The sequence below is a fragment of the Penicillium alfredii genome (genome assembly GCF_028826965.1).
Source record: "Penicillium alfredii strain IBT 34128 chromosome Unknown utg000011l_segment0_segment0, whole genome shotgun sequence".
NCBI lineage: Eukaryota > Fungi > Ascomycota > Eurotiomycetes > Eurotiales > Aspergillaceae > Penicillium > Penicillium alfredii.
Window position 1 is genome coordinate 2,042,454 of NW_026622708.1, and position 24,772 is coordinate 2,067,225.

At 50.6% G+C, this 24,772-nt stretch overlaps 11 protein-coding genes across 11 annotated transcripts; 6 read left to right on the plus strand and 5 right to left on the minus strand.

The window, feature by feature from the left end:
* Positions 1 to 413: 413 nt before the first annotated feature.
* On the plus strand, positions 414 to 2,272 carry NUU61_009180 (GID4/VID24 family protein; the record flags this gene model as incomplete). Its single annotated transcript, XM_056659705.1, has 2 exons — positions 414 to 2,016; positions 2,082 to 2,272. The coding sequence occupies 2 exons, from the start codon at positions 414 to 416 to the stop codon at positions 2,270 to 2,272; spliced, it is 1,794 nt and encodes a 597-aa protein (XP_056507998.1).
* Positions 2,273 to 3,028: 756 nt separating this feature from the next.
* Positions 3,029 to 4,915, plus strand: NUU61_009181 (uncharacterized protein; the record flags this gene model as incomplete). The annotated part of the gene is made up of 6 exons (XM_056659706.1): positions 3,029 to 3,156; positions 3,207 to 3,237; positions 3,291 to 3,428; positions 3,482 to 3,532; positions 3,591 to 3,843; positions 3,903 to 4,915. 6 exons carry the CDS (start codon positions 3,029 to 3,031, stop codon positions 4,913 to 4,915), a joined length of 1,614 nt encoding a protein of 537 aa, XP_056507999.1.
* Positions 4,916 to 5,593: 678 nt separating this feature from the next.
* NUU61_009182 (MFS transporter) lies at positions 5,594 to 7,309 on the minus strand (the record flags this gene model as incomplete). Its single annotated transcript, XM_056659707.1, has 3 exons — positions 5,594 to 5,813; positions 6,078 to 7,064; positions 7,128 to 7,309. The coding sequence occupies 3 exons, from the start codon at positions 7,307 to 7,309 to the stop codon at positions 5,594 to 5,596; spliced, it is 1,389 nt and encodes a 462-aa protein (XP_056508000.1).
* Positions 7,310 to 7,815: 506 nt separating this feature from the next.
* NUU61_009183 (uncharacterized protein) lies at positions 7,816 to 9,471 on the minus strand (the record flags this gene model as incomplete). The annotated part of the gene is made up of 1 exon (XM_056659708.1): positions 7,816 to 9,471. The coding sequence occupies one exon, from the start codon at positions 9,469 to 9,471 to the stop codon at positions 7,816 to 7,818; it is 1,656 nt and encodes a 551-aa protein (XP_056508001.1).
* A 508-nt stretch (positions 9,472 to 9,979) lies between these two features.
* Positions 9,980 to 11,041, plus strand: NUU61_009184 (nitronate monooxygenase; the record flags this gene model as incomplete). The annotated part of the gene is made up of 1 exon (XM_056659709.1): positions 9,980 to 11,041. The coding sequence occupies one exon, from the start codon at positions 9,980 to 9,982 to the stop codon at positions 11,039 to 11,041; it is 1,062 nt and encodes a 353-aa protein (XP_056508002.1).
* A 690-nt stretch (positions 11,042 to 11,731) lies between these two features.
* NUU61_009185 (uncharacterized protein) lies at positions 11,732 to 12,439 on the minus strand (the record flags this gene model as incomplete). The annotated part of the gene is made up of 3 exons (XM_056659710.1): positions 11,732 to 11,773; positions 11,845 to 11,913; positions 11,978 to 12,439. The coding sequence occupies 3 exons, from the start codon at positions 12,437 to 12,439 to the stop codon at positions 11,732 to 11,734; spliced, it is 573 nt and encodes a 190-aa protein (XP_056508003.1).
* Positions 12,440 to 14,284: 1,845 nt separating this feature from the next.
* NUU61_009186 (uncharacterized protein) lies at positions 14,285 to 15,238 on the plus strand (the record flags this gene model as incomplete). Its single annotated transcript, XM_056659711.1, has 1 exon — positions 14,285 to 15,238. One exon carries the CDS (start codon positions 14,285 to 14,287, stop codon positions 15,236 to 15,238), a length of 954 nt encoding a protein of 317 aa, XP_056508004.1.
* Positions 15,239 to 15,582: 344 nt separating this feature from the next.
* Positions 15,583 to 17,579, minus strand: NUU61_009187 (uncharacterized protein; the record flags this gene model as incomplete). The annotated part of the gene is made up of 5 exons (XM_056659712.1): positions 15,583 to 16,154; positions 16,219 to 16,481; positions 16,541 to 16,750; positions 16,811 to 17,404; positions 17,464 to 17,579. 5 exons carry the CDS (start codon positions 17,577 to 17,579, stop codon positions 15,583 to 15,585), a joined length of 1,755 nt encoding a protein of 584 aa, XP_056508005.1.
* A 497-nt stretch (positions 17,580 to 18,076) lies between these two features.
* On the plus strand, positions 18,077 to 20,302 carry NUU61_009188 (MDR family MFS transporter; the record flags this gene model as incomplete). Its single annotated transcript, XM_056659713.1, has 9 exons — positions 18,077 to 18,349; positions 18,399 to 18,475; positions 18,536 to 18,587; positions 18,657 to 18,831; positions 18,885 to 18,908; positions 18,982 to 19,053; positions 19,121 to 19,624; positions 19,686 to 19,846; positions 19,928 to 20,302. 9 exons carry the CDS (start codon positions 18,077 to 18,079, stop codon positions 20,300 to 20,302), a joined length of 1,713 nt encoding a protein of 570 aa, XP_056508006.1.
* A 625-nt stretch (positions 20,303 to 20,927) lies between these two features.
* Positions 20,928 to 22,946, plus strand: NUU61_009189 (protoporphyrinogen/coproporphyrinogen oxidase; the record flags this gene model as incomplete). The annotated part of the gene is made up of 7 exons (XM_056659714.1): positions 20,928 to 20,941; positions 21,013 to 21,082; positions 21,146 to 21,226; positions 21,321 to 21,671; positions 21,751 to 22,176; positions 22,248 to 22,498; positions 22,604 to 22,946. 7 exons carry the CDS (start codon positions 20,928 to 20,930, stop codon positions 22,944 to 22,946), a joined length of 1,536 nt encoding a protein of 511 aa, XP_056508007.1.
* Positions 22,947 to 23,563: 617 nt separating this feature from the next.
* Positions 23,564 to 24,391, minus strand: NUU61_009190 (40S ribosomal protein eS12; the record flags this gene model as incomplete). Its single annotated transcript, XM_056659715.1, has 3 exons — positions 23,564 to 23,688; positions 23,765 to 24,038; positions 24,389 to 24,391. The coding sequence occupies 3 exons, from the start codon at positions 24,389 to 24,391 to the stop codon at positions 23,564 to 23,566; spliced, it is 402 nt and encodes a 133-aa protein (XP_056508008.1).
* Between the last annotated feature and the right edge of the window lie 381 nt (positions 24,392 to 24,772).

Sequence of the window (24,772 nt, forward strand, 5' to 3'; positions counted from 1 at the left end):
ATCAGGCACTGGTCTGAGACCTGTTGATAGGCTCCTTTTGTCATTGGCGTTGATCCGGGGGGGATTTGCATAGTCTTGGCTTCGTGGGGGTTGATGTCTTGTTTCTGCACTCGCACTTTTTTTTTGTTTCGGGTCCAAAAGAAAATATTTCCAAAAGGACGAAAGAAAGAAAAAGAACACGCGGATTGTAAGCAAAGTCCCGTGGATGATTTGAGTCGGTTGAAAGGAAAAAAAAGAACGTCATTTGTTTTCTCCACATTTTTCCATCGAAGGTAGCCCAACGTTGTTCCGTCGACTTCCCTGGCCTTTCGCCATTCCGTTTGCTTCTCGTGTCTGCTGGCTTCTCTCCCACCACATGTCCCTTTCCCCGTCGATCCCCCAGACCCCTCAAAGGCGGATTCCGGAGCGCCAGAATGCCGCCTCCTAACTCCGCATCAGTACGCATCTCTCCCATCACTGCATCTATGGGCTCATCTGATCTGATCCAGCACGGCACTCCCACATTATCACCCACACCTGCCCCCCAGCCGTTGTCGCGATCATCGAATTCCGCCTCACCGGCCTCTGCGGAGTCCGATAATGCCCACGATGATAACGTGAGCTTTCTTCGATCGCGCTCCGTACTCTCCAACCCAATATTGTCATCCCTCAACCGCCATCGACGTCCTCGGCATCAAATACCCCCGCCTCCGCCCCCACGGCCGATGGAAGACGACGATCGGATCGACCTAGATGATCCCAGTATGAGCCTGTCCGTCGAGATCAACCGCCGCATTCCCATCGTACGCCGCCAACGAGAACAATCCCGCAATATGCCGAATTACGAGGGTCGCATCTCCAACACTCGATCGCTGTATGGCTGGGCTCCTGGGTCCGACGATGAGGACGATGATGCCGGCGAGGACTCGGATGATGATGCAGTCCAGCCTTTCCTTCATGCTGTTTCAGATGGCAACGCCGCCCCAGAACGATCTCCACGGAACGAACCGACCGGCCGCACGCCGCCCATCATATCGGGAGACGAGCCGACAGAAGGACGCAGTCGATTTCGGAATCCACCGATCACAACAATGGAGGCTTTGCTACAGTCGGCAAGACGCCAACCGAGACTAGCGAGAACCCGCACTCTTGAAAGCTACCTCTTGGAACGATACTCAGACCGCCCCAGCCAGATTCCCGAAGATGGTGAGCGTGCCGCACCATCCGCGTCCCGGGCGTATCGATACCGACCACCCAATGACCCCCACCGGCCCCTGACTCATAATGACTTGCGTGCTCGGGCTGCGGCGCATCGGCAGCTGCACTTGGACAACTCTGGGAATGCGCTTTTGAAGGAGACGATCAACTACCTGGATCGTCTGCGGTACTCGAACTCGTACGAAGAAAGCCTTAGCTCTGCCGCCGAAAGAGGGTTCATATCGATGGATAACTTGTCTTCCTGGAAGGATAACGACCTCGTCCTCGACACCGGAACTATCGCGCCCCCACCAGCCTGCTCATGGCTTCGGCCGGGAATGGTTTTCTCGGGGTGCCAGCGAGCCGCAAGTGCAGGGTGTTCAGTGCTATCCCAACGTGTGCCCAGTCCGCATGCTCCCAGTGACCCGGTGATCGTCAACGGCAGTGATAGCGCGCGGATCAGCGTGTATACGACCAGTGGCCGCCGATATCTGGCGAACAGCCGCGACGAGAACTGGCCCGTCAAAGTCACCATTCACAATATCAACCATGAAGACATGACCCTGGCCGGGACGATGGAGGCGTACAACATTCCCGACAAAACCTCGCCCACTCATGACGCGCACATTGTCACTTTCCTCGAAGGCGAGATTATCGATTTCAATGCCCACACCCTTGAAACGAAGAACTTCAAGGCGGATGCCGACATCGATAGTACATACTGGCGCGAACTCCAACCTTTCAAAGATCTGACCGAGGACCAGATGGTCAAGAATCTCGTGAGCCGGAAATGGATTACGGAGCAATTAGCACAAGGGTGGATCTTGATGCGATGGAAGGGTGAGTTCGCGGCGCAGTGCACATTTCACACTTTTGTTGTTTCTTGCTAATTGTGACTGATTTAGAGCGATGCTTCATCACCCCCACCAACTCTCGTCAAGGTCTTACCATTTCCGGGTTCTACTACATCTCTCTCCGCCGCGACAATGGCCACATCGAAGGACTCTATTATGATCCTGGAAGTTCGCCCTATCAGCAGCTGTCCCTCAAGCCGGAAATTGTGAAGATGGTTCAACCATCCTACACCTTCCGGTAGACAGCAGTTTTGTGTACAGGATCTCGATTCTCTTTGCATTGCTTCTTTTTGCTCCTGATTCAAATTCTGCTTCTAGGCGTTCTGGCATTCTGGCTTGTGGGATGGCATATGATTGATTATTACTTCGCATAGCCTGGCGTGTTTTTGCCATCGTTTCTGATCTGGTCACTTCTGTACATTTCTCACGAAATAGCCGTTTCTTGATTCATTCGTCTGTCTGTCCTGCTTGTGGAGCGCATTTTCAGTTCTCTCTATTTACTTTCTTGTCGCTATGAAGCAAATTGACTCGGTGAAGACTAGTCAACAACTGTAGTCCTGTGTGGATATTGTACACAGACCAACGTTGAAAACCCCATGCTCCCCAGTATTTTCTGGACATTTTCTCGCTTGCAGTTACTCATTGCCCATCGCAACGTAATGAAAATGAAGCCACTTTATCTGGCGATGCGGGGATGCAGAGCTCGGGTCCACCGATCAACATTCGTCCTTGATCGCTCTTCCTAGCGTCGAGCCATCCCGCCTGTACCTACCCGATTGCGTGCATGTAGGGGGGGGGGGGATTCGGAACTTCCACGAGCTGCATGGCCCTGTTGATCCTTCGACGCTGCTCTTATCTCTCTGTGATAATACCTCACGCCCTGGCCTGCATAGCGGCATGCTTCGCAGTATTTATTCCCGCGATCGACCCTCGCCCTCTTTTTATGTCTTACCTTTTTTTCTTGTATCTTTCTCCCAAGGTATTGTGACTCGAAAAAAATGCTTTGCAAGCATTTCTCCTTCGTGGCGGCAGTAGCAAGCTGGGCTATCCAGCCCGTTGTGGGTTATGTGCCACACCAGCCAAGAGACCAAGAGGCAACATGCAAGAAGACGACGGTGGCTATTTTGTAAGGAATCCACTCTCCAGCTCAAGGTAATTTTGTACTTATACTGTCAGGGGAGGTGGAATGGCTGGTATCTCCGCCGCAGTAAGTGTTCCCATGTCATCCCTTGTTTGGAACTGTGTGTTGATAATCCACAGCAAGCATTGTCCAATGCTTCGGTCCATGACTTTACGATCCTCGAGTATCGAGATAATATAGGTGGTCGGGCCTGGCACAAGCCCTTTGGGAAGGATGCTAATGGCAAACCCTATACGATTGAGATGGGTGCAAACTGGGTATGACACCCACTGCCAGCATAGGAGCTTCTCTGACAGCTCAATCTGAGCAGGTGCAAGGTCTTGGGAATCCAGGCGGGCCTCAAAATCCTATCTGGACTTTGGTAGGTTGCCATATCTGCTGGTATCACAACGTCAACCACATCTGATCCTTCAAAACAGGCCCAGAAGTACCATCTGAAAACCCACTACTCTAATTATGACAACGTCTCCACCTACAATAAGAATGGCCACTCGGATTACAGCCATCTGCTTGATGACTACGATGAGGCCTATGATATTGCTAACAAGAAGGCTGGTGAGATTCTCCGTAAGAATCTCCAGGACCAAACCGCCCAGACAGGGTTAGCGTTGGCGGGCTGGAATCCCAAGAAGCACGACATGGAGGCACAGGCCGTGGACTGGTGGAAATGGGGTGAGAATTACCTTTATCCTTGGAAACTATGAGTATCACCAACTAACTGCATCCACCAGACTTCGAAGACAGCTTCACTTCTCTGGAAAGCTCTCTGGTTTATGGCTGTGCTGGCGACAACCTCACGTCCAATTTCTTCAGCGATCATGATAACTTCGTGATTGATCCGCGTGGGTTCAACACAATCATCAAGGGAATGGCATCGACTTTCCTGCGCAAAAATGACCCGCGGCTGCATGTGAACACCCAGATCACCGATATTTCGTACTCGAAAGATGGAGTGACAATCCACAGCAAAGATGGCAGCTGTGTTACTGCAGCATATGCCATATGCACTTTTTCCCTGGGGGTTCTACAGAACGACGCTGTAAAATTCACCCCAGATCTGCCTGAGTGGAAGAAAACCGCGATCCGGAAATTTACAATGGGGACCTATACCAAGATCTTCATGCAGTTCAACGAGACCTTCTGGCCAACGGACACCCAATACTTCCTCTACGCCGACCCGACAACTCGCGGCTGGTATCCCTTATTCCAGTCACTATCAATGCCCGCATTTCTACCAGGCTCCAATATCCTATTCGTAACCGTGACCAACGAAATGGCCTGGCGCGCGGAACGCCAATCCGACGAGCAAACCAAAAAAGAAGTCATGGAAGTCCTGCGCAAGATGTTCCCCGACAAGAAGATCCCTGAACCCACGGCTTTCATGTATCCACGCTGGAGCACCGAGCCCTGGTCCTACGGTAGCTACTCGAACTGGCCACCCTCAACGACACTCGAGATGCATGAGAACCTGCGCGCGAACACAGACCGGCTCTGGTTTGCCGGCGAAGCCACCAGCCCGACGTTCTTTGGGTTCTTGCATGGTGCTTGGTTTGAGGGCAGGGATGCGGGCAGACAGATCTCTGCGATTATGCAGAAGCGATGCGTTAATGCTAATAGCTCGATGCTGCGGGAGTGTGGACCGAGGAAGCATTATGAGACTTTGCATGGGACTTCGCCTTTTGCGGACTATACGGCTGTCAATGGGTGGACTGTGAGCAGTTTCTATGATAACAATAGCGACTAGACTCCGACTTGGGGCGGATCGAGCTGATGCCCGCAGTAAAGGGTGCTTTAAATATTCTAACAAAGAAGGTTTATCCAACGACTCCTTTCGTGCCATCTTTCTCCTATAAGCGCCTGTAGCTAAGTGCCGGGTTGGCAACTCGATCCTCGCCAAACCGAGACAGTTGTTTCATATCGGCTGGGGTATGTTTCAGCAGCAATAGAGATAGATATCTGAATGGAGTGATCGCCAAAGATGTCAAATCGAGCTATCTTCAAAAGGTCCTAAAAGCCCGCTCAGACGGAGGTCTTTACGCCTGGGCTACGTCTTTGCATCCTAGAAAATTGTCGTGCCGTCTAGATGGTGATTTCCCCGACGGATCCTACAACCTTGGTCAAAAGCTTTTGTTTGAGGATGGCACCGCTTTACTACTCCGCTTCCCTCGCGTTAGTAGCGTCTCAGGTACGCAGATGAAAAAGTTGCAATGGAAGTGGAAGCTCTCTGCCTTGTTCGCGAGAGGTCTGCCATCCCAGTTCCAGAGGTTTGGGGCTGGGGACTAGCCGATGCGAACCCTCTCCATCTTGGCCCATTTATACTAATGGGTTTTATCGACGGCGTCTGCCTTAGAGATATCTTGACAGGTTGGTTTACAAGATTTCACTCCACCCACAGCTCTTTAAACATTCCTTGACCTAGATATCACAATACCAACTGCTGGAAGATCTTGCTTTTCGTCCTCAGCCATGGACCATAAGTCCGGAATGCCAAGGGAATCGGCATCATGATGGCAGCTAGACATCCTAGTAGCGTCCCAGCCCACTGGACACCCATGTTCTCAAACATCTGTGTAGAGAATAAAGGGAATCCCGCGGCCACTGCTGATCGGAGAATGATATTGGCCGCAACAGCGGATGCAGCCCTATACATGAATCACATTAGCTAAATGTCCCTGGCTCCTATGTTTCATGAGGGGAGGCAAAGACTCACACGGGCAGATAGGAGTCAACGAGGTAATTGAAACACGGAAGAAATATGCACAGTACCCCGAATCCAATTAATATCCCAGCAGCCGCTGGCACGGCCCAGTGGATAGTGGAAGTAAAACCCGTCCATCCAAACCTGAGAATCACTCTCTTTTTTCAATATCACTTCAGCCGGTAGAGATACTTTTAAATTTACTTACCAGAATAGACCAATTGTAAATGCCGGGGCGCCTAGAAGTGTTGGGGAAAGACGCCATTCAGGGACCGGGACATTCTTGTTGTCCGCAAGCTTTCTTGCATAGATACCATGTTGTGAAACAATCAAGGTGCACGCCAGTACTTGGCCAATGACAAGACCAAAGAAGGTCAGGCCACTCACCCCGGGACGCATGCCATGGATCTGCTCAAAGACATACGGGTATGCCTCGAGCAGGGCATAGACCAGACCATATATAAAGGACATGTAGAGCGACACCAAGAGAAGAATCGGCTCGGTGATCAGCATTTTCAAGGGGCGAGTGAAGTACTTGTTGAGTAGATCACGAAAGTTCACCTCTACCTCCTCTTGCTTCGCATGAACACCCCAGTTATGTGTTTGGCGGCGAATCGCAGCGGCCTTGACTATGAGGAGACACGGGGCATATGTTTCCTTCAGAAAAACCACACACAATGCACCAAGGACCAGGCTCAGAATTGCCGGGATATAAAGCGTCCATCGCCAGCCGAGATAACTCGATGCAATGAAACCACCAATAAAAGGAGCGCTGAAAGGGCCGATGAAAACCGTAAGAGCATAGAGCGAAATCGCAACTCCGCGATATGTGTTGTCGAAGACATCGGCGAGCACTGCCGGCACCACGGTGAGTTGGCTCGCCCCGAATGTGCCGGCAAAAAAGCGACAGATAATCAGCGTTTGGATATCCTTCGCGACGGCCGAGCCTATGGTGAATATCCCACCACCGAGCATGCCGATGGTCAACGGCCACTTTCGGCCTCGCAGTTCTGATGCAGGCGCCCAGATTAGTGGACCACATGCAAACCCGAGGACATAGAGAGATGTTCCTAGTTTCCCAACCTCTGATCCAACTCCAAAGGCTTTGCTTGCGCTGTCGATGGCTGGGGCGAATACGGCACTTGTGAAAGAAACCACCAATGTTCCAGTGCACACCATGATCGAGATGTAGAGCCTTGTTGGCGAGATTAGCAATTGCCCTCTTTTCACGCGGGATTGACCAATATAAAGGACTTACTTGATGGAAATTTTCCAGTTGTATGGATGCATTGGGTCGTCGATGCCATCAAACTCAACAACATAGTGTTTCGCGTCTGGAAGTGGTGGCGGGAATGGCTTGCCCGCTCCTATAGAGAACCTTTCATGCATATAGAGTTCACCAGGAGCCTTTTCAACATCTTGTGGTAAAACCGAAGCCATTTTCTGGGGTTCCAAAGTTTTACTGTCACCTTTGGTGAAGTAAATATTGAGCGTAACCCTGTTGTTGTATAAGCTGGAATGGATGCAGTGAGTCTTGATCAAGGTCGGCTGAAGTGAACTCAGAAAAAGAAGGTCAAGATTGAATTCGTCATGATCTTTAAATCCAAATTGACTTGGAGTTGTTTTCGGTTATGATGAAAATGCAGGATCGGGCCTACGCTGCGACGGCATTTGCGGCATCTGCGGAATACCCTCCAAAGCCACGCGGAATGACCACCAGTATGATTAGTGACCCGCCTTCGAAGAGCAAAGACTATGCGGACCTAGGCATTTGGGGTATTTCGGGATGCTGTAAATTCAGTGGCATAAAAGCAGCTTTCGGATTCCATTGAGATTAATGGTTACTCCCTTAGTGGTGCTACAGGTCTAGGGTTGTTTAAGAACATCCAACTGACTAGTCTAGAAATATTTTCTTCATTCAACATTGTCTTTCAAAGCAACGTCTTTCATCCAGTCTCACCGAGAACGCTCGGTTGGTCCATCATATCTGCATTCAAGAACTGATCGAGATCGACTCTTTGCAACCCAGGCAAATCCGCAACCAATGCCCCTAGCCAGGAATATTCTTCGGCACTTGGACTTGGCTGCGAGGGCGACTCAATTTGAATTTCTTGTTGATTCATGTTGAGAGCCTCATGGAACACAGCAATATCGTCTTTCCGGCGTTGCTGATGAAGCATCACCAGCAAACACGCAGCACTATATGCTTCTCTCATGGTTCCCGTATCATATGTTGAGGCAACAAGCTTCAGGGTTTGCATGGCCTCCGGTAGCATTGCTAATGAGGACCGCGTATCCATCACAAGAAGAACGCAGGTGATTTGGAACGGCACATTCGCCACTTGGTGCCATGGACAGCAGTTTGTGATCATAGCCCGCGCACATAGAAGACCCTTGTTTAACATCTCCAGGACTCTCCCTGCGAGTGATGGCGATATATCGAGATTCTGGGTGTGGATGCGACGAAGGACACAGAGCACCAAATTGCACTGTGCCAGTATTGATGGCGGCTCAGTGTGCGTTCTGTTTATGATCTCCAAAAGGGTTGACTGAAGATTTGCCTCATCGTTTGCCTTTCCTGGATCCAAGCTGACGGATATGGGCAACAGACCCAACAATTCGGTTGTATAATCGCCCGCTCGGCTGGAGGGAAGCAACGGCAAGTCATTTTTCTGAAAGGACACCCTTGAAAGACCAAGATCAAAGGACGTCCACATATTCAGGTGCTGTGCTACCCCGACGAGCCGTCTTCGAATATCGGGATCGCAATATGAGCTTCGCGGGAGAACTGTGTCGGAGGATGACTCGAGATGAAACCCCGAGGCCTCGACAAGGTGCATCAAAGTCGAGCTGGCGATCCACGTCGAGTGTGGCGAATCCGTCATTCGCAAGTAGATGACTCTGAGCGTCCATCCAGTGAGAAGATCCACCGATGGAGCGCCCGACAAAACATGCATCTCCAAGCCGGAACGAGCCAATCCCACTAGATGCACTTCTGTCGCCGTGAGATTGCGTTGCGAAAACAAACAGCCCAGAGCAGCAACTCCTCCCAGAACACTATCATACAGGTCAGGGGCCAAAGAGATCTGCCAGCGAGTAGTCAGCCGTTCAAAAAACAAGCGACGATCAATGAACCCATAGCACGGATCGATCTTGTCAAAATACACCTGCGCGAGAGCCTTGATATGGTCCAGCGATGTAATCTCAACAACTGGAAAGGCAGAATTAATCCCAAGCCCTGAGGAAAGTTGTCTTGCGCCGATATTCCACCCAAACAGGCTCAGTTTCGGCGCTTTGGCTGGGTCAATCTTGAGGCCCATCCTTCTCACAAAGGCAGCTCCCGAATTAGCTTCAAGGCGGCGGACCAGCCCATGGGTATCTGGTGCTGTAACTTCTGGACTTTTTTGTGCTGTTTCTATCTCCGGCCTTGGTGTGGGATCATCATGTCTCGGGATGCGAGATTTGGTTCGCTGCACTTCATAGTAGCACTCGTAGCCCCATTCTAAGCAAGTGGCGCACGGCTCACCCCCGTCGCATTTGCGTTTGCGATCTCGACATGGGTTGCAGGCCTTGCGGGCTCGTTTTCGTTTTAAAGAGTGCATGGTCGCTTTGCACAGGTGAAGGGGGATGATGAAAAGGAGGGTTCCGGGGATTGCGGAGATGTGGCGGATATTGCGGAACACGACGGATCATCCCTTCATCTGCCATTTCGCAAGTGGCAAGAAGTTTCTTTCGAGGGCAATGGCATTCTTGGGAGTTTTGGAATTTATTTTTCTTTAGATATAACTCAGAAATATTTGGCTTCCTTTGGTCCTCATTGCGTATAAAGATCGGCCGTAGTGCTTGTGTCGGCTGTCATATGCCATCGGGATGGATATTGCGGAGATTGAGGTGTAACTCTATGACTTCAACGTCACTAAAGGACGAAAGCCCTCGGTGTTGAGTGCCCCAACTTACCCCTCACATCCATCCAGTACACTCCCATCTCGGTCTATTGAACGGCGCTTCTTGTGGCAATAGACCTAGCAGCACGTCAACCCCTTCGTGCCATTTTATTCACCCAGTCAAGGCCGACATTCGTTCCTGGGCAAAATGCCACAGCCACTGAGCATGGCCACCAAACTGCTGTCGCAATACCCCTGGGCATCCAGCCCGTTTGTGGTCAGCGCCCCGATGCGGGTTATGTCCGGCCCAGCCCTGGCAGTCGCCGTTTCGCACGCCGGCGGGCTGGGATTCATCGGCCCGGGAGTTCAGACACAAAACACAAGTGTTGACCTCGAGGAAGCATCATCAATGATCCGCAAGGACCCTGGTTCATCCAGCTTTAACACCCAGTCCATCCCAAACAAACTCTTACCCGTCGGGGTGGGCTATCAGCTCTGGGGCGACGATATTAACATTGCAACAGCCACCATTGCAAAGTTCAAACCATGCGCCGCCTGGCTGTACGCTCCCCGCCACGGCCCTGCAGAGTTCGACGAGTGGTCTCGCAAAATCCGACACGCCTCGCCTGGCACCCAGATCTGGATCCAGATCGGCACGCTCGGCGAAGCAAAGCAGCTGCTTGTGAACTCGCAGCGACCAGACGTTGTCGTCGTGCAAGGAGCAGAGTCTGGCGGTCACGGTCGGGCTAAAGATGGCATGGGGCTTATGACGCTGTTTCCCGAGGTGGCGGACGCGATGGCAGGCAGTAAGATCCCATTACTTGCGGCTGGGGGCATCGCAGATGGGAGGGGCGTCGCGGCGGCATTGTGTCTGGGGGCGTCGGGCGTGGTGATGGGGACACGGTTCCTGGCTGCGCATGAAGCTCGCATTAGCCGCGGGTATCAAAACGAAGTTGTGCGGGCGTCGGATGGTGCAGCTACGACTACACGCACGTTGCTGTACAACCACCTCAGGGGGACTTTTGGATGGCCGGAGGAGTACAGTCCTCGAACCATTGTCAATCAGTCTTTTGTGGAGCACCAGGCAGGGAGACCCTTTGCAGAACTTCAACAACTCCATGATGAGGCCTCCAAGGCTGGGGATGGGGGCTGGGGGCCACAGGGCAGACTGGCAACCTATGCTGGGGCATCCGTTGGGCTGATTCATGATGTGAAATATGCAGCGGAGATTGTCCGTGACGCCCAAGATGAGACACGCAAGATCATCCACGCGTTGGGGGCAGCATAGCAATGTTCAAATGTCAAGTTGATTCTCACAACTCCCGAGGTCTTCGGAGGCATTGAAGACCACGGCATCTGCATAGCGAAAAAGATATGCCTTGGTCGTTCAGCGAGTCAGAAAAGTAGGAGCACTCCACCAAGAAGATTACCGAAAGCCCACATAGTCACTGGGGAGGAAAAAATCAAAAATCAATGAAGATCACCACCGGAAGCCAGGTCAATTACGGAAAACATTACGAATTCCACCTCTCAGTGTCCGCCGATCCTGCACTGAAAACAGTCCGTAAAGTGAGGCGAGAAGAAAGTTAGCTCAGAAACTAACGATGAAATGCAGCTGGGACAATTGGTTTCAATTTGTAGGCTTCACAGAGACCGAGTGAAGGAATTTGGCATCTATCAGGTCGGGAAGCGAGACAGCATGATGGAAGTCTGCAAGAAACCCATCTCAATTGTACTGGAACAGGTAAATGTAGGAAAGTCTATCTCAAAAAGAGACCAGAGAAGAAGGAAAGAAAAACAGTCAGGGCTGACAAAAGATAAAATCGCCCCGAAATACCTAGGTTAAATACAGCTATTGACTCGTAGTGTAGTGAGAGGCCCAACAAATTCTGCGTTCCACATCTACCAGATGTCTCTAGCCCTCAAAATTGCTTCCAGCTGCGATCCACAACCTCACAACAACAGCCTGGCTGGGCGCTTAGTTGGAGTCCTTGGGGGGAGCGCAGAACTGCTTGTCCTTCTATTATGCGTAGAAACTGTCAGAGAATGTTCCCCAAAAACAAAGTATCAGGGGAAAGGGTGTAAACTTACAATAATCTGGCAGGTCAGATGCTTGGAGGAATTGGCGCAGTCCTTGTCAGAGTGGCAGTCATCGCCAACCTAGAAGTTCATGAGCTTTGCGTTCTGCTGGGAATAGCAAATTGGGGCCATGATAAGTGCTTACATCGGCGCGCTTTTGCTTGGGAGGCACACAGGTGTCCTTCTCACACTCGAAGTCCTTGGGGCAGTCCTCGGTGACCTTGCACTTCTGGGGAGCAGGAGCATCACGCTTGTTCTTAGAAGGAACACAGGTATCCTTCTCACACTCAAGATCCTTGGGGCAGTCCTCCGTGACCTTGCAGTGCTTAGGGGCCGGGGGGTCGCGCTTGTCCTTGCCAGCAACGCAGATCTCCTTCTCGCACAGAAGGCCCTTCTCGCAGTCACCAGTGGTCTTGCAGTGCTCGTTCAGCTTGGCCAAAGGAGCATCCCGGGCAGCCCTTTTGGGGACACAGCTGCCAACCTCGTTGCAGTGCTCGTGAGGCTTGCAGTCCTTGTCAACCTTGCAGATAGGGCCGCTCTGGGGCTGGGTAGGAGAAGCCAGGGCAAGGCTGGCGAGCATAGCAGAAACAACAAAGGTGGCCTTCATTCTGACGAGTGGTTGCAGGAGAGTGGTAAAAATTGAAAGATGGTTTTGTTTTGGGATGAATGATTGATGGTTGATGAAGAACCTCTAGGAGCAGGAATTCAGAGGCCTTTTATATCTTTGATTTCGGTTCTCGTCCGAGGCTTATCGCGCGGTCTTTGGTCCCATATGGTCTGGATGTCATCGCCAGCTGCTCAGTGCTTTCCCCGGTTTTCGTCTATGTTTTCCGTGTCACGCGTTGCTTCAAAGGAACCGCCCTTCAACATGACGCGTATACAAAGACATGCACAAGATGTCTTCAGATCTCTGGCTGGAGAGATTCCAGACCTAATACCGAAGCCCACTTCCCATGCAAGGGTGGGTCCAAGCCTGAGCCGCAGTGTGCGGGAGTTGCGTGGCTGAGGCGTGGTACCTGGGGAGGTGGATCAATTCAATTCAGTTTAGAAAATTAACTTAGTCTAAGCCTTATGCGTAGAGCGTAGCAGTCAATAGTTTTAATAGCTGCCTAAATTCAAGAAAAGATTGGGATAGGACCCAAAACTTTCTATTTATATACTCGCTCTCTCTCCCTCTCTCTCTTTTTTGAACTTCATTTTCTCCTGCCTTCTTTCGGGATTTCAATTCAGTCACCTATAGCAAGCACAAATTAACTGCAGAATAGGCTGTCCGGGGAAATACATCATCAGCCGGTTTGCGAAGCTTATTTCAGAACGATCATCGCCAAGAGTCCGGCTCCACAAGCCACGAATCCTCGAAGACTTTGGGGCAGCCTACAAGGTCGTCAGGGGGGGGGGGGGGGAGGTCTACGTAATCTGCATGGCTTGCGGTTGACATCGTACGACGACAAAGGTCGAGCCCTGTTCCCCACACAGCCAGTATGCGCTCGCTGGTGCCTAGGAGCTAGTGAAGCTTCAACATGCATCTCTTATCATTTTGGCCCCAGGGCACAAATTTTAGCATTCTTAACTATCCCGCGGCAAAGGCTTGGCAGAAGGGGGCTTAGATCCTCTCTCGCGCGTACTATCCCATTTAGCGTTAGAAAAGATCAATAACAGAGCCCAAGTGTCTTCTGCTATGTAATTGAGAACATTGGGCATCATCTGGTCTCAATGTCTTGTTTCTTTGTTTTGTTGGACGACGCGCAATCTATGCGATCTCCGTCGACATTACTTGAAATATAAATGGCAGGTCTAGGCTACCGGCAATTCTTGTTTCCAAATCTATCTCCCTAGATTTGCCGAGGAAAAGCAAAGTCGATTCAGCCTGTCTTTTTCCAAGCCGGCGCAGTTGCTGCCCAAAGCTGTTACGGACCAGGTGGCTTCCCGGGTACATAGCCAGGGGAAATGCCAATTCATCTGCAATTCGCGCGCACAAAAGGGTATATGAAGAAGGATGAGACGAGAAATGGCAATTTCAGGGTGCTTTTCTTCCCGTTTATCAGAAAGCGAGAACTAATCTGCTTTGCCTAGGTAGGTCCTTCACGATTGCAGCATGGTCTATGCGATCTCTTATTATCCAAATCTCGGCTGCAGGATCAACCGTCGACAAACAAGACGCAATATCGAACCTAATCTAATCTTTGACTAGTGGCCGCTTGGTGTCAAAGAAACGGGCAGCTGAGCCCAGGGATGCCAGAGCAAAGATCTTTGAGGCCAGCGAAGATAAATAGAACATTAGCCCGAATGAAGTAATCAAAAAGAAAGCCTCTCTCCTGCATTCAAGTTGCCATATAGAGGATGCGATGGAAACCAGGCGTTAACGGATCTGCCACCCTCTGCTTCTTGAAAGGCAGCGTTTCTCCTCTCTCATTTCATCTCTTCATACTCTCTTCCCAATTCCATCATCATCATGCTTTATGACCTCTTTATCAGTGGCTACTTCCAGTACAAGTCAGATACCAATACGGTGGCACCATGGCTGGCAGCAACTGCGAAGGAATGTGACTGCACCCCAGACCTTCAGTGTGGAACTGACGAACAGAAAAAGCCACCATCCTCCACACGACTCAAAGTCAAAGCCAGAAAGATCTTTCGGGAAACTCAAGCCAGAACCAACCCAAAGCCTACTGTGGAGTTGCCGCCCAAAGAGCACAAGTACATTATCGCCGTGAAAGACTTCGCCAGCTTGGCAGAATACATCGTCGAACACACTAAGAACCCTTTTGAAGTCCCAGAGAGCTTTTCAACTGCGCTCGACGGCGCAATCTCTCTTCGACAAAGCCTGAACAATCAATTTTCTACCTCCACAATCCAGAGTTCTCAAGATGGTCATGGGTATTCCATTGGAATACTGGAGCATGTGAGAAGGGTTCTATGCCCACTTATGCCTATGCCAAGCGAGCGAGCAGGTAATCACTTTAGTTGTTCCTATGGAACGCCAGAAGAGCGACTGGCCAACAAGTTCAATCTGCTTGGAATTCAGGAACCAGAAGAGGAATTTCTCCAAACATCTGATGCCGCCAAAGCCAGCCACGCAGTACCTGAGACTGACTACGAGGCCGAACTACTTCGTGATGCTGATGAAGCACGGTTCGCCTTCCACCTTCTGCTTCAAGATGCCAACAAGCTCCGCAATGTCATTTTCGAGACATGGGTAGGCTATCGACTAGGGATATTTGATTTAGTCTCGGCATCTCTCACCACAAACACGGCAATTGATCTTGTGAGGGGGATTGAAGAAGAGATAACCCCATCCTTGAGGAATGTGGCTGATCCGAAATGCTTCTTCGGTGTTTCTTTTTCTCTCGGTGTAAGTGGAAAGGGAAGGCTGAAGACTTCAGAGGAGGACCAGGTGATGCGATAAACTTTCGGGTCTACGACGACGTACAGGACCTCTTTTACCTGCCTACCTGATTCTCAAATCGTTCGTTTGTTTGGTGAACCTTAACAAGATCTTCGAATACAAGTCTGGGATGTTTGGGACATATGATCCAAAGAGTGACAGTTCGGCAAAGTCTTCAAGAGAAAAGTTTCAAAAGGATCAACATCTTCTGAGGGAGGTCTTTCTGAGTTCTGCTATCTCTGCTTCTGGGTCAATCAATGTGCTTATTAGTTTGAAGGAAATACCTACACCGGACAGCCTGTCCCGCCGTATTATTGATGCATCAAATAGTGAGATATCTATCTTTATGTATCTATAGGAGAAATTCACATTGACCCCAAGATCTCCATCATCCACGCCTCATCAAACCCACTCAAGGGTGCAACATCCGCAAGCGCCGAATCAGCCTGAGAAATATCGCTTTCGACCCCATTGCAAGCCACACCGGGATACCAAACCTCCATAATCTTAGGCTCCCACGCCTGTCTCAAAGACATCACCATCTTCAAGCCCGTATTGAAGACATTCAGTTCGGGGTCATTCTGCGAAGCGATTCGCTCCGCAGATTTCCTAAGATTGCATCGGATATGATCGAGAATCTCCAGGATGTTTGCCGTGTCCCGCACCAGATTCTTATCCCAGGCCGGGTCTTCCAGAGTGGAAAGCTTGTATAGATCGACGATGGCGCGACAGAACTGGAAGAACAGAACGAACGATATGCCGATGTAGTTTTCTGGTGGAATGGCGTTCCAGTGGTCGAGCCAGGCTTTGGATGCTTGCAGAGATGCGTAGAGGCTTTCGAGACGGTGAAGGTCTGGGGAGTTTGGGAGGGCGGGGGTTCGGATGGCGATGTCGTGAATGGTTAGTTCTGCGTTGGCGAGGTGCATGAGCACGGCTCCTATTTTAGCAAAATTTAGCAACTATCCCATAGTGACAACAATTCAATAAAGAAGAGAGTTTACCGTGTTGTTGGAGATGGGTAGGGATTTGGCTTTTGGCGGCGTCCAGCTGGGACTGGAGGGCTTGAGTGTAGAATGCCATCGGGGGTTGAGTGTCCCCATCGCGGCGAAGATGGTAGACCCTGTCTACGACCAGCTGGATCTTGACCAGCGAGACCAGTAGCTCATCTTCGATGCACTCTTTGGCGTCCATTAGAATGCTCAGGCTCTCTTCCATGTGCGGCGTCCAGCGCAGGGCGTCGATCCGGAACATTGCCAATGCGATACTAGAAGGAAGAGAATAAGCCAAAGGTCTAGAAGAAGTCTTGAAGGATCTAACACGTACCTCGACGTTAATAAGAAACACCCTAGCACAGCCCTTCTTTCCTCCATGGTTCTAGCTGTAGGTGTTCGCGGATACAAGCCAACTGCACATTTGAATGCTTGCAAAGTCGTGTGCTCTTTAGGAATCTCCTTGTCAATGCCAAGGTCATTGATTATGCCCATCACTACGTGGGCATGGAAGTTGAGAAAGGGTTTCCGAGAGTATGTTGTCCTAGTAATCAAGTTAGAGGTCAAGTAACCCCAGCTGGCTTTTTCTTTTGCCCAAACTCACCATGAGATAAACGTCATTATTCCCAGGAGGATATCCATGTTGATCGCATGATCAACAAAGACTATTTGGTTGATGAGCTCATTGATTTTCTTAAATTGTATTTCCCTCTCCTTGGTTTCTGGAGTCAGGACCGCCGTCATACAGGTCCATAGAAACGGCTTCGCTTGGCGGAGTTGCTGCGAGGTGACATGAGGAGGGATATATACAATAGGGAGGTACTTGAGGTTCTGTGTACGGAAGCGGTTAAGGATGTCCTCAGCCGCCTCTGGTGAGATGGGAACTGAGCTATATAGATCCAGTGGCGAGGGATGTGTTGACGGCGAATTTGTCGTACAGGGAGAAGGAATCCCGGCCGACATGATTGCATGCGATGAAGCCTCTACAGCTGGGCCTTGTGTTGCCTTCTGTCTTTCGCTGGCATTTGTCAATTCCCAATCGACAGCGAGCCCAGACGGAGCCCCGCCAGATTGAAGCATCGTGACAATGTTGTCAAGTTTAGCCTCGAGATGCGCCGTCCGAGAAGACGCCGATGGGCGCTTGCCGCGTTTGCGAGCTGGAATGGATGGGCGACATTCCTTGTTCAGGCGATGACATCTATGGGCTAGTTAGTCTATACCGCTGACAGGACGGGGTTTTACGGTCTGAACACCGACCTTTCGCAGTCCGATCCTGTGGTCCGGAGTACACATTTGCACTTGGCATGGGAGCAGTTGACACATGCCCGGCCATATGGCGCAGGGGTTCCTCTTGGGATCTGACTTGACTGCATTCCGATGTCCGTTGGGATTCGGGATTAAAGAGATGGAGTGTTGACCTCGAGCGTGGAAAACCCCGGTCAGTGCCCGACACTAAAATCTGCTTGATCTCAAGGAAACAAGAGAATTACAAACAACAAAAACAAAATAATTAAATCCGCGACAGAACTGGAGGGAATCAACTCAGCTTCGAGCGAGAAGAAAGACGGAGTCGGGATACGCCCCAAATCCGACCTGAAGGAACGCTGACTAAATCTGTCTGGGGGGCATTTTGTGTGGATTCTCGCTATGTTCGTGGTGGAGTTCGGGTTTCGGGATTCAATCCAAATCCGGTCGAAGGAGCTACATGGAGACAAAGTACACAATGCTGAACTATAGGGGGCTGTCAGGTTGCCTATTTTAGATAATGGCTTGTGAGCTTCTCAAGATAAATGACAGAGGATATCACCTCCCAGACCACTCAAACTCTGGTAAATCTCTACTATACCAACATCAATTCGACTGAATCACAATGAGAGAAAAGCCCTCCAGCATCAAGTCCACGCAGTCTTCCAAGATGCCCCAAGAAACCAAAGTTCTTTCGAGTACATGCGAAATATCTTCTGTCCAGACAACATCTCCCAGTCTTGCAGCAGATGCCCCCAAAGAGAATGCAGAAGTGCAGTCAGAGGCAGTCAAAGATAAGGAAAGAGAATATATCACTGGCACCAAGCTGGCAATGGTCATTGTGGCGGTAACTTTAGTTTGCTTTCTGGTTCTGCTGGACACTTCGATCATTGTGACTGTGAGTTGATCGGTTTCCGTGTGTCAGCCCTAATTAACTTGAGACGCAGGCGATCCCGTCGATCACAACCCAATTTCACTCTCTCCAGGACTTGGGGTGGTATGGCAGTTCGTATCAGATTGCCAGGTATGAATGCTTTAAGCTATACTATTCCAGAGAAATAGTGCCAACACACTACCAATTTAGTGCTGCTCTTCAGCCTCTGACGGGCAGGGTGTATACCAACTTTAAGACAAAGGTATGGGATGTTCTCACATTCCTTTTGATTCGAGACTACTTGCAAGACTAACCATTTTTTTTTCTAAAGTGGACCTTTTTGACCTTCTTTTTTATCTTCGAACTCGGCTCGCTTCTCTGCGGCCTTGCGAACTCCTCCAAGATGTTGATCATCGCGAGGGCAGTGGCAGGATTGGGGTCATCTGGGTTGATGAATGGCTCTATTACTATCCTCACCTCGTCGGTTCCTTTGCACAAGTCACCTCGTACGATATTTCATTCCCTCCTATGAATTATTTAGGCTAATATTTGCACACAGCGTTAATCGGGGTGCTGATGGGCTGTAAGCACCACATCCTCATTTTATACGACGTGGTTATAGTATCACCAGAGACGTGCTTACTCCATAATTCTAGTTTCTCAAATGGGTGTTCTTTTAGGCCCATTGCTAGGTGGTGCATTTACAGAATACTCGACATGGCGATGGTGTGAGTATATCTATTGCATTGATCTCGTTCAATGAACATGCTCTGACCACCAAACCAAAACAAACAGGTTTCTATATCAATCTTCCTATTGGTGCCGTTGTCGCAGCGCTGCTCGTCTTTATCCACGTCCCCGAGCAAACTGCCAAACCATCTGGGATTTCGACACTCACCATCATCCGCCACAAGCTCGATCTACTTGGTTTCGCCCTCTTTGCTCCGGCCGCCATCCAGCTTCTGCTTGCGCTTGAATACGGCGGAAAGCAGTATGCATGGAACAGTCCAACTGTAATCGGGCTCTTCTGCGGTGCAGCCGCCACCTTCATCGTGTTCCTGTTGTGGGAGCATCGCCAGGGAGACGAGGCCATGATTCCTCTGTCTATGGTCAGCAAAAGGCCCGTTTGGTCGAGCTGTCTGATGATGTGGACTATCTTTGCGATGATGCTCTCCGCCTCTTATTGCTTGCCGATTTACTTCCAGTCTATCAAGAATGAGACGCCCATGATGAGCGGCGTCTACCTGCTTCCCAGTATTCTGTCACAGTTGGCACTTGCGGTGATCTCAGGGGCATTGAGTGAGTCTTCCTCTGACTGCTGCTATACTTGATATTGACCGGACTAACAATCTTTCAATAGTTGGCAAACTCGGATACTATCTCCCATGGGGCGTGGCCTGTGGTGTCATCGCCGCCATTGCCAATGGCCTAATCTCGACTTGGACACCACATACATCCCCAGCCACATTAATAGGATACCAGATCCTGCTTGGCGCCGGTCGGGGAGCCGGATTTCAGACGGTAAGGCATTGCAACAGCACCTCCCAATCCCGGTCTCAACCCTATCATTATCATTTTTGACTCATGGTGTGATCCAAACAGCCTCTCATCGCAATCCAAAACACCCTCCCCACCACCCAAATCTCCATCGCCATGTCCATTCTCATGTTCTCGCAAAACTTCTCGGGTGCCATGTTCCTCACCTTTACGGACGTGATCCTCGACAACGGGCTCAAGAGCTTGGTGCCCAAGTATGCGCCCCATGCTAATGCCCAAGCCATAATCGCCGCAGGGGCTACTGGATTCCGAAGTGTGGTGGCTGGTCGAGATCTAGCTGGGGTGCTGCAGGCTTACTCTAAGAGCATCAATCATGTTTTTTATATGGCTGCTGCTCTCGGGGTGTGTTGTCTGATATTTGCCAGTGGGATGGGATGGAAGGATGTTCGAATGAAAAAGCCTGCGGCGGGACAGGTTTAGGTGCATTCTTGTGAGTTGATGGTATACCGAACTTGAGCTTGATTGTACGGTCTATTCAAGGTCTTGGGGGGATGGAGGAATACATAAAACAAGCAGCTCAAAGTTAGACAAACTATATCCAAGCCTTCTTCCATTGCCCTATAATCGGCTTCGATTGCAGAAATATTTAGCATGAGTGATGATGTTTGCACAATCCTCGAACCCTCACAGGTGATCTGTTTCATGTATTACATAGCTCTTGATAAAGAGCTCAATCACTCGATCATCTTAGCAATCTCAAAAGACCCTGGTTCAGACTAAATTCACGGATAAAAGCACAAAACTCCCCTCCAATCTCATCGGGCGACTAGCACGGAGCGATGCGACTCAAGTGCGATCGAAATTGCGGTGTATAAAGCCAGTTGCCCTATCCCGACACGTAATTATGGCGGGGCAACGCTAAACAATGATCCTTCTGGGGTCTGAACCGCTCAAGAAACGGAGACGGGACAAATGGAGACGGAGCAGCCCTGAAGCTCACCGTCTATTATTTAGTGTTGATCTTGCAAGATATCGACCCCTCTGTTGTGCTTTTGTTTCTTTTTCTTCTTCTTGTTCATAGTCCATCCACTTCTCGCATAGCCAAATGTCTCAGGAACTGTTCGTCTCTTTCTCTCTCTTTTTCTGTTCCACTCGAGCCCTCCCCCGCTGACTTGAGGCGATATCTATAGAAGCGTTGACGTACTCGTTATCGGTGCGGGGCCTACAGGGTTGGGTGCCGCTAAGCGCCTGAACCAGATTGTATGAAGCCATTGCCGTGTGTCTGCGATCGCATACCACTAATACATCAATGCCGTGAATTAGAATGGCCCCTCGTGGTTGATTATCGACTCCAACGAGAAGCCGGGCGGTCTCGCCTCGACCGACGTGACACCGGAGGGTTTCGTAAGTATATCTGCTTTTTTTCTTTTCTTGATTACTCCCATGCCGATATACATCATGTAAGAAACTAATCGTGTCACGAGTTACCTGGTGATAGCTCTACGACGTCGGCGGCCATGTCATCTTCTCGCACTACAAATACTTCGACGACTGCCTCGACGAGGCCCTCCCCAACGAATCCGACTGGTACACGCACCAGCGTATTTCCTACGTGCGCTACAAGGGCCTCTGGGTGCCTTATCCCTTCCAGAACAACATCTCCATCCTGCCCAAAGAGGACCAGGTCGCATGTATCGATGCCCTGATCGACGCCGCGCTCGAGGCCCGCGTGGCCAACACCAAGCCCCAGAACTTCGATGAGTGGAACGTTCGCAATGTCGGGACTGCGATCACGGATATCTTTATGCGGCCCTACAACTTCAAGGTGTGGGCCGTGCCGCCGAGCAAGGTAAGAACAACAGAACAAACAAGAAACGCAAATATACGTTGAATAACTTTGATGATGCACTATACTAACCACGGTATAGATGCAATGCTCCTGGCTGGGCGAGCGCGTCGCCGCGCCCAACCTCAAGGCCCTGGTCAACAACGTGATCATGAACAAAGTCGCCGGGAACTGGGGACCCAACGCCACGTTTCGATTCCCCGCGCGCGACGGCACCGGCGGCATCTGGACAGCCGTCGCGGGCACTATCCCAGACTCGAAGAAGCGGTTCGGCAAGTTGGGGTCCGTCACCAAGGTCGACGCCGCCGGCAAGAAGGTCACCCTGGCGGATGGCACGACCATCAAGTACCAGAAGCTGGTCTCGACTATGGCGGTGGACTCGCTCGTCGAGAAGATGGGTGATGCCGAGGGCGTCAAGCTCTCTAAGGATCTGTTCTATTCCAGCACTAATGTGATTGGTGTGGGTGTTCGTGGGCAGAGGCCGGAGCGTATTGGTGACAAGTGCTGGGTAAACCCCCTTTCTTTTCTCACTCTATCTTTGCTGTCGCAGTTGAAGCTAATCTGCTATGCCGCCCACAGCTATACTTCCCTGAGGACAACAGCCCGTTCTACCGCGCGACCATCTTCTCCAACTACTCGCCGCACAACCAGCCCGAGGAAAACGTCACTCTGCCGACGCAGCAGCTTGCCAACGGGCAAAAGACCGACGGCGCCGCCAAGCCCGGCCCGTACTGGTCAATCATGCTGGAAGTGTCCGAGTCGTCGATGAAGCCCGTGGACCAGAAGACGATTGTCGCAGAGAGTATCCAGGGACTGATCAACACGGATCTGTAAGAACACCAACCTCCCCCTTCTTTCTCTCCATTCTGTCTGTTTCTTTTTCTTTTTCTTTTTCTTATCATGTGCCTTGCTGATACATTGAACCCAAAATTTAGCCTCAAGCCCGAAGACGAAATCGTCAGCGTCTACCACCGCCGCTTCGACCACGGCTACCCAACCCCAACGCTGGAGCGCGACGGCGCTCTCAAGGACCTTCTCCCGCATCTGTACAAGCAGGATATCTTGTCGCGAGGCCGGTTCGGATCGTGGAAGTACGAGGTCGGCAACCAGGATCACTCGTTCATGCTGGGCGTCGAGGCCGTGGACCACGCGGTGAACGGCGCCGTCGAGCTCACGCTCAACTACCCGGACTTTGTCAACGGGCGCCACAACACGGAGCGCCGCCTTGTGGATGGCGCGCAGGCCTTTCGCGAGTTGGAACTTCGCCAGAAGTCATGATCTTGCTTTGGAGATTGCGACTGTGGGGATTGGGCTGTTTTTGACTGTTCATTCGTAGTTGAGGTGACTTTTTGATGTAGATTTGCAATATTGGTCGAGATGAACAGAATAACTTTCTTATGCACTTTGATATACTCTAGAGAATAAATACGGAGACAATATCAATTCAATTGTATTCCCGGATCTTCATGATTCTACTTGGACAGGGCTGTTTCACATCATATGATCACATCTTTACAAGTGCTACAACGACTAGAGTATCATCAATCATGATGGAATTTTTTTTTTTCGTTTCTTATTTTGTCAGGTAGATAGATGTCCAGGTAACCATTGGCGCCACCGAGCGAACGGAGCGCAGCATGACTAGGTATTAGGTGATCGACAGGGTCCCAAAAGATCGCACAGAAAATATCAGGACAATGCGTACTTCCCCGATCAGAGGAACGACCGGAGACATATCCCACCGAATCCCATTCCGCTTTCTTCTGTCCTTCCTCGATCGAACTCCCCAGTCACATAAACCAAGCACCTGGGACAAGCAACCTCCCTCCTAGACCAGCAGTCTCAACCCCGTCCATTTGAAAGACATAGTCAAATCAAACGACATGGGAAGAAATCTACTGCTCAGTCTGGAAGTAGTTGAGGAGGACGGAGCGCTCCTGGGACTCCTCACCCCAGTCCTTGACAACGACGCAAGAGCAGTTGACGACCTTGCGGGCGTTGCCCTCACGGTCGAGGGTGCCTATTGAGAATTAGCAAAACATTTCAGACACACACTGCATATACCAATCACAAGAAGAAGGGAAAGATGAACATACAGAGACCAACCCACTCGCCCAGCATCTTGCCATCGGGCACCTTGATGAGCGGGATCTTGTGCTCGGAGCACAGAGCAACGACGAGCTTCTTGTAGGCCTCCTCCTCGCAGCCCTCGTTCAGGACGCACATGTGCGCCTCGCGGCGGTCGAGGGCCTTGGCGGCTTCGCGCAGACCACGGGCAAGACCGTCGTGGATGAGCGAGATGCGCAGAACACCCTTCAGGGCGTCCAGGACGGACATCTGGCCGCTGCCGGCGTCGGCAGAAACCTCGACCTCATCAGCCGCGGCGACGGGGGGTTAGACTGAGTCTCTTCTCCGTCCGACTGTCAAGGGGGAAAAAAGAGAGATGTTAGAATTGCCTTGGTCTCGGTTTTTTTTTTTGTGGTGTCTCTGGTTGGGTGGTCATGTCGAACAATTTTGGCGAGATGGACACAGCTGCGAATTCCTCGAGGCCTGCATTTGTTTCTTCTGTCTTTGTGTGTGTGTGTGTGTGTGTGTGTGTGTGTGTTTTGTCGAGATTTCCCTCCTTACAGCGCAATGCCTCTCGCAGCCGTATCCATCCCACCTCAATCGTTCGAGCGACTCGATGTGTGCGGGGCGTTCGGTTTCGACGTTGCACGTACCATTTTGATCGCTACTAAATCTTCTGGGTAGCTGGGATGTTCAATTCAAATGTCGGATGATCCTCAAAGAGGTATGTATTTCGATTGAGGCGATGAAGATAAAAGCGGTGGTGTGGGATGCTCCGTCAATTTTCGGTTTTCCACTTTTTTCGGCTGTGTGTGCCCTAGGATTATGTCATCATCACGTGACCATATTGCATCCATCATAATCTATGAGAATGAACCCATCGATGCATAAAATAGACTCGCAAACCATTGGATGACACGGAATTTAAACTACCGAAGAAAGTAGATTCGTCACAAGAACGCAAGAGGTATCATAATCGTACAATCAGAGCCCGCCCTATACACCAGCTGAATTCCTGCCATCGCGCCAAGACCCGA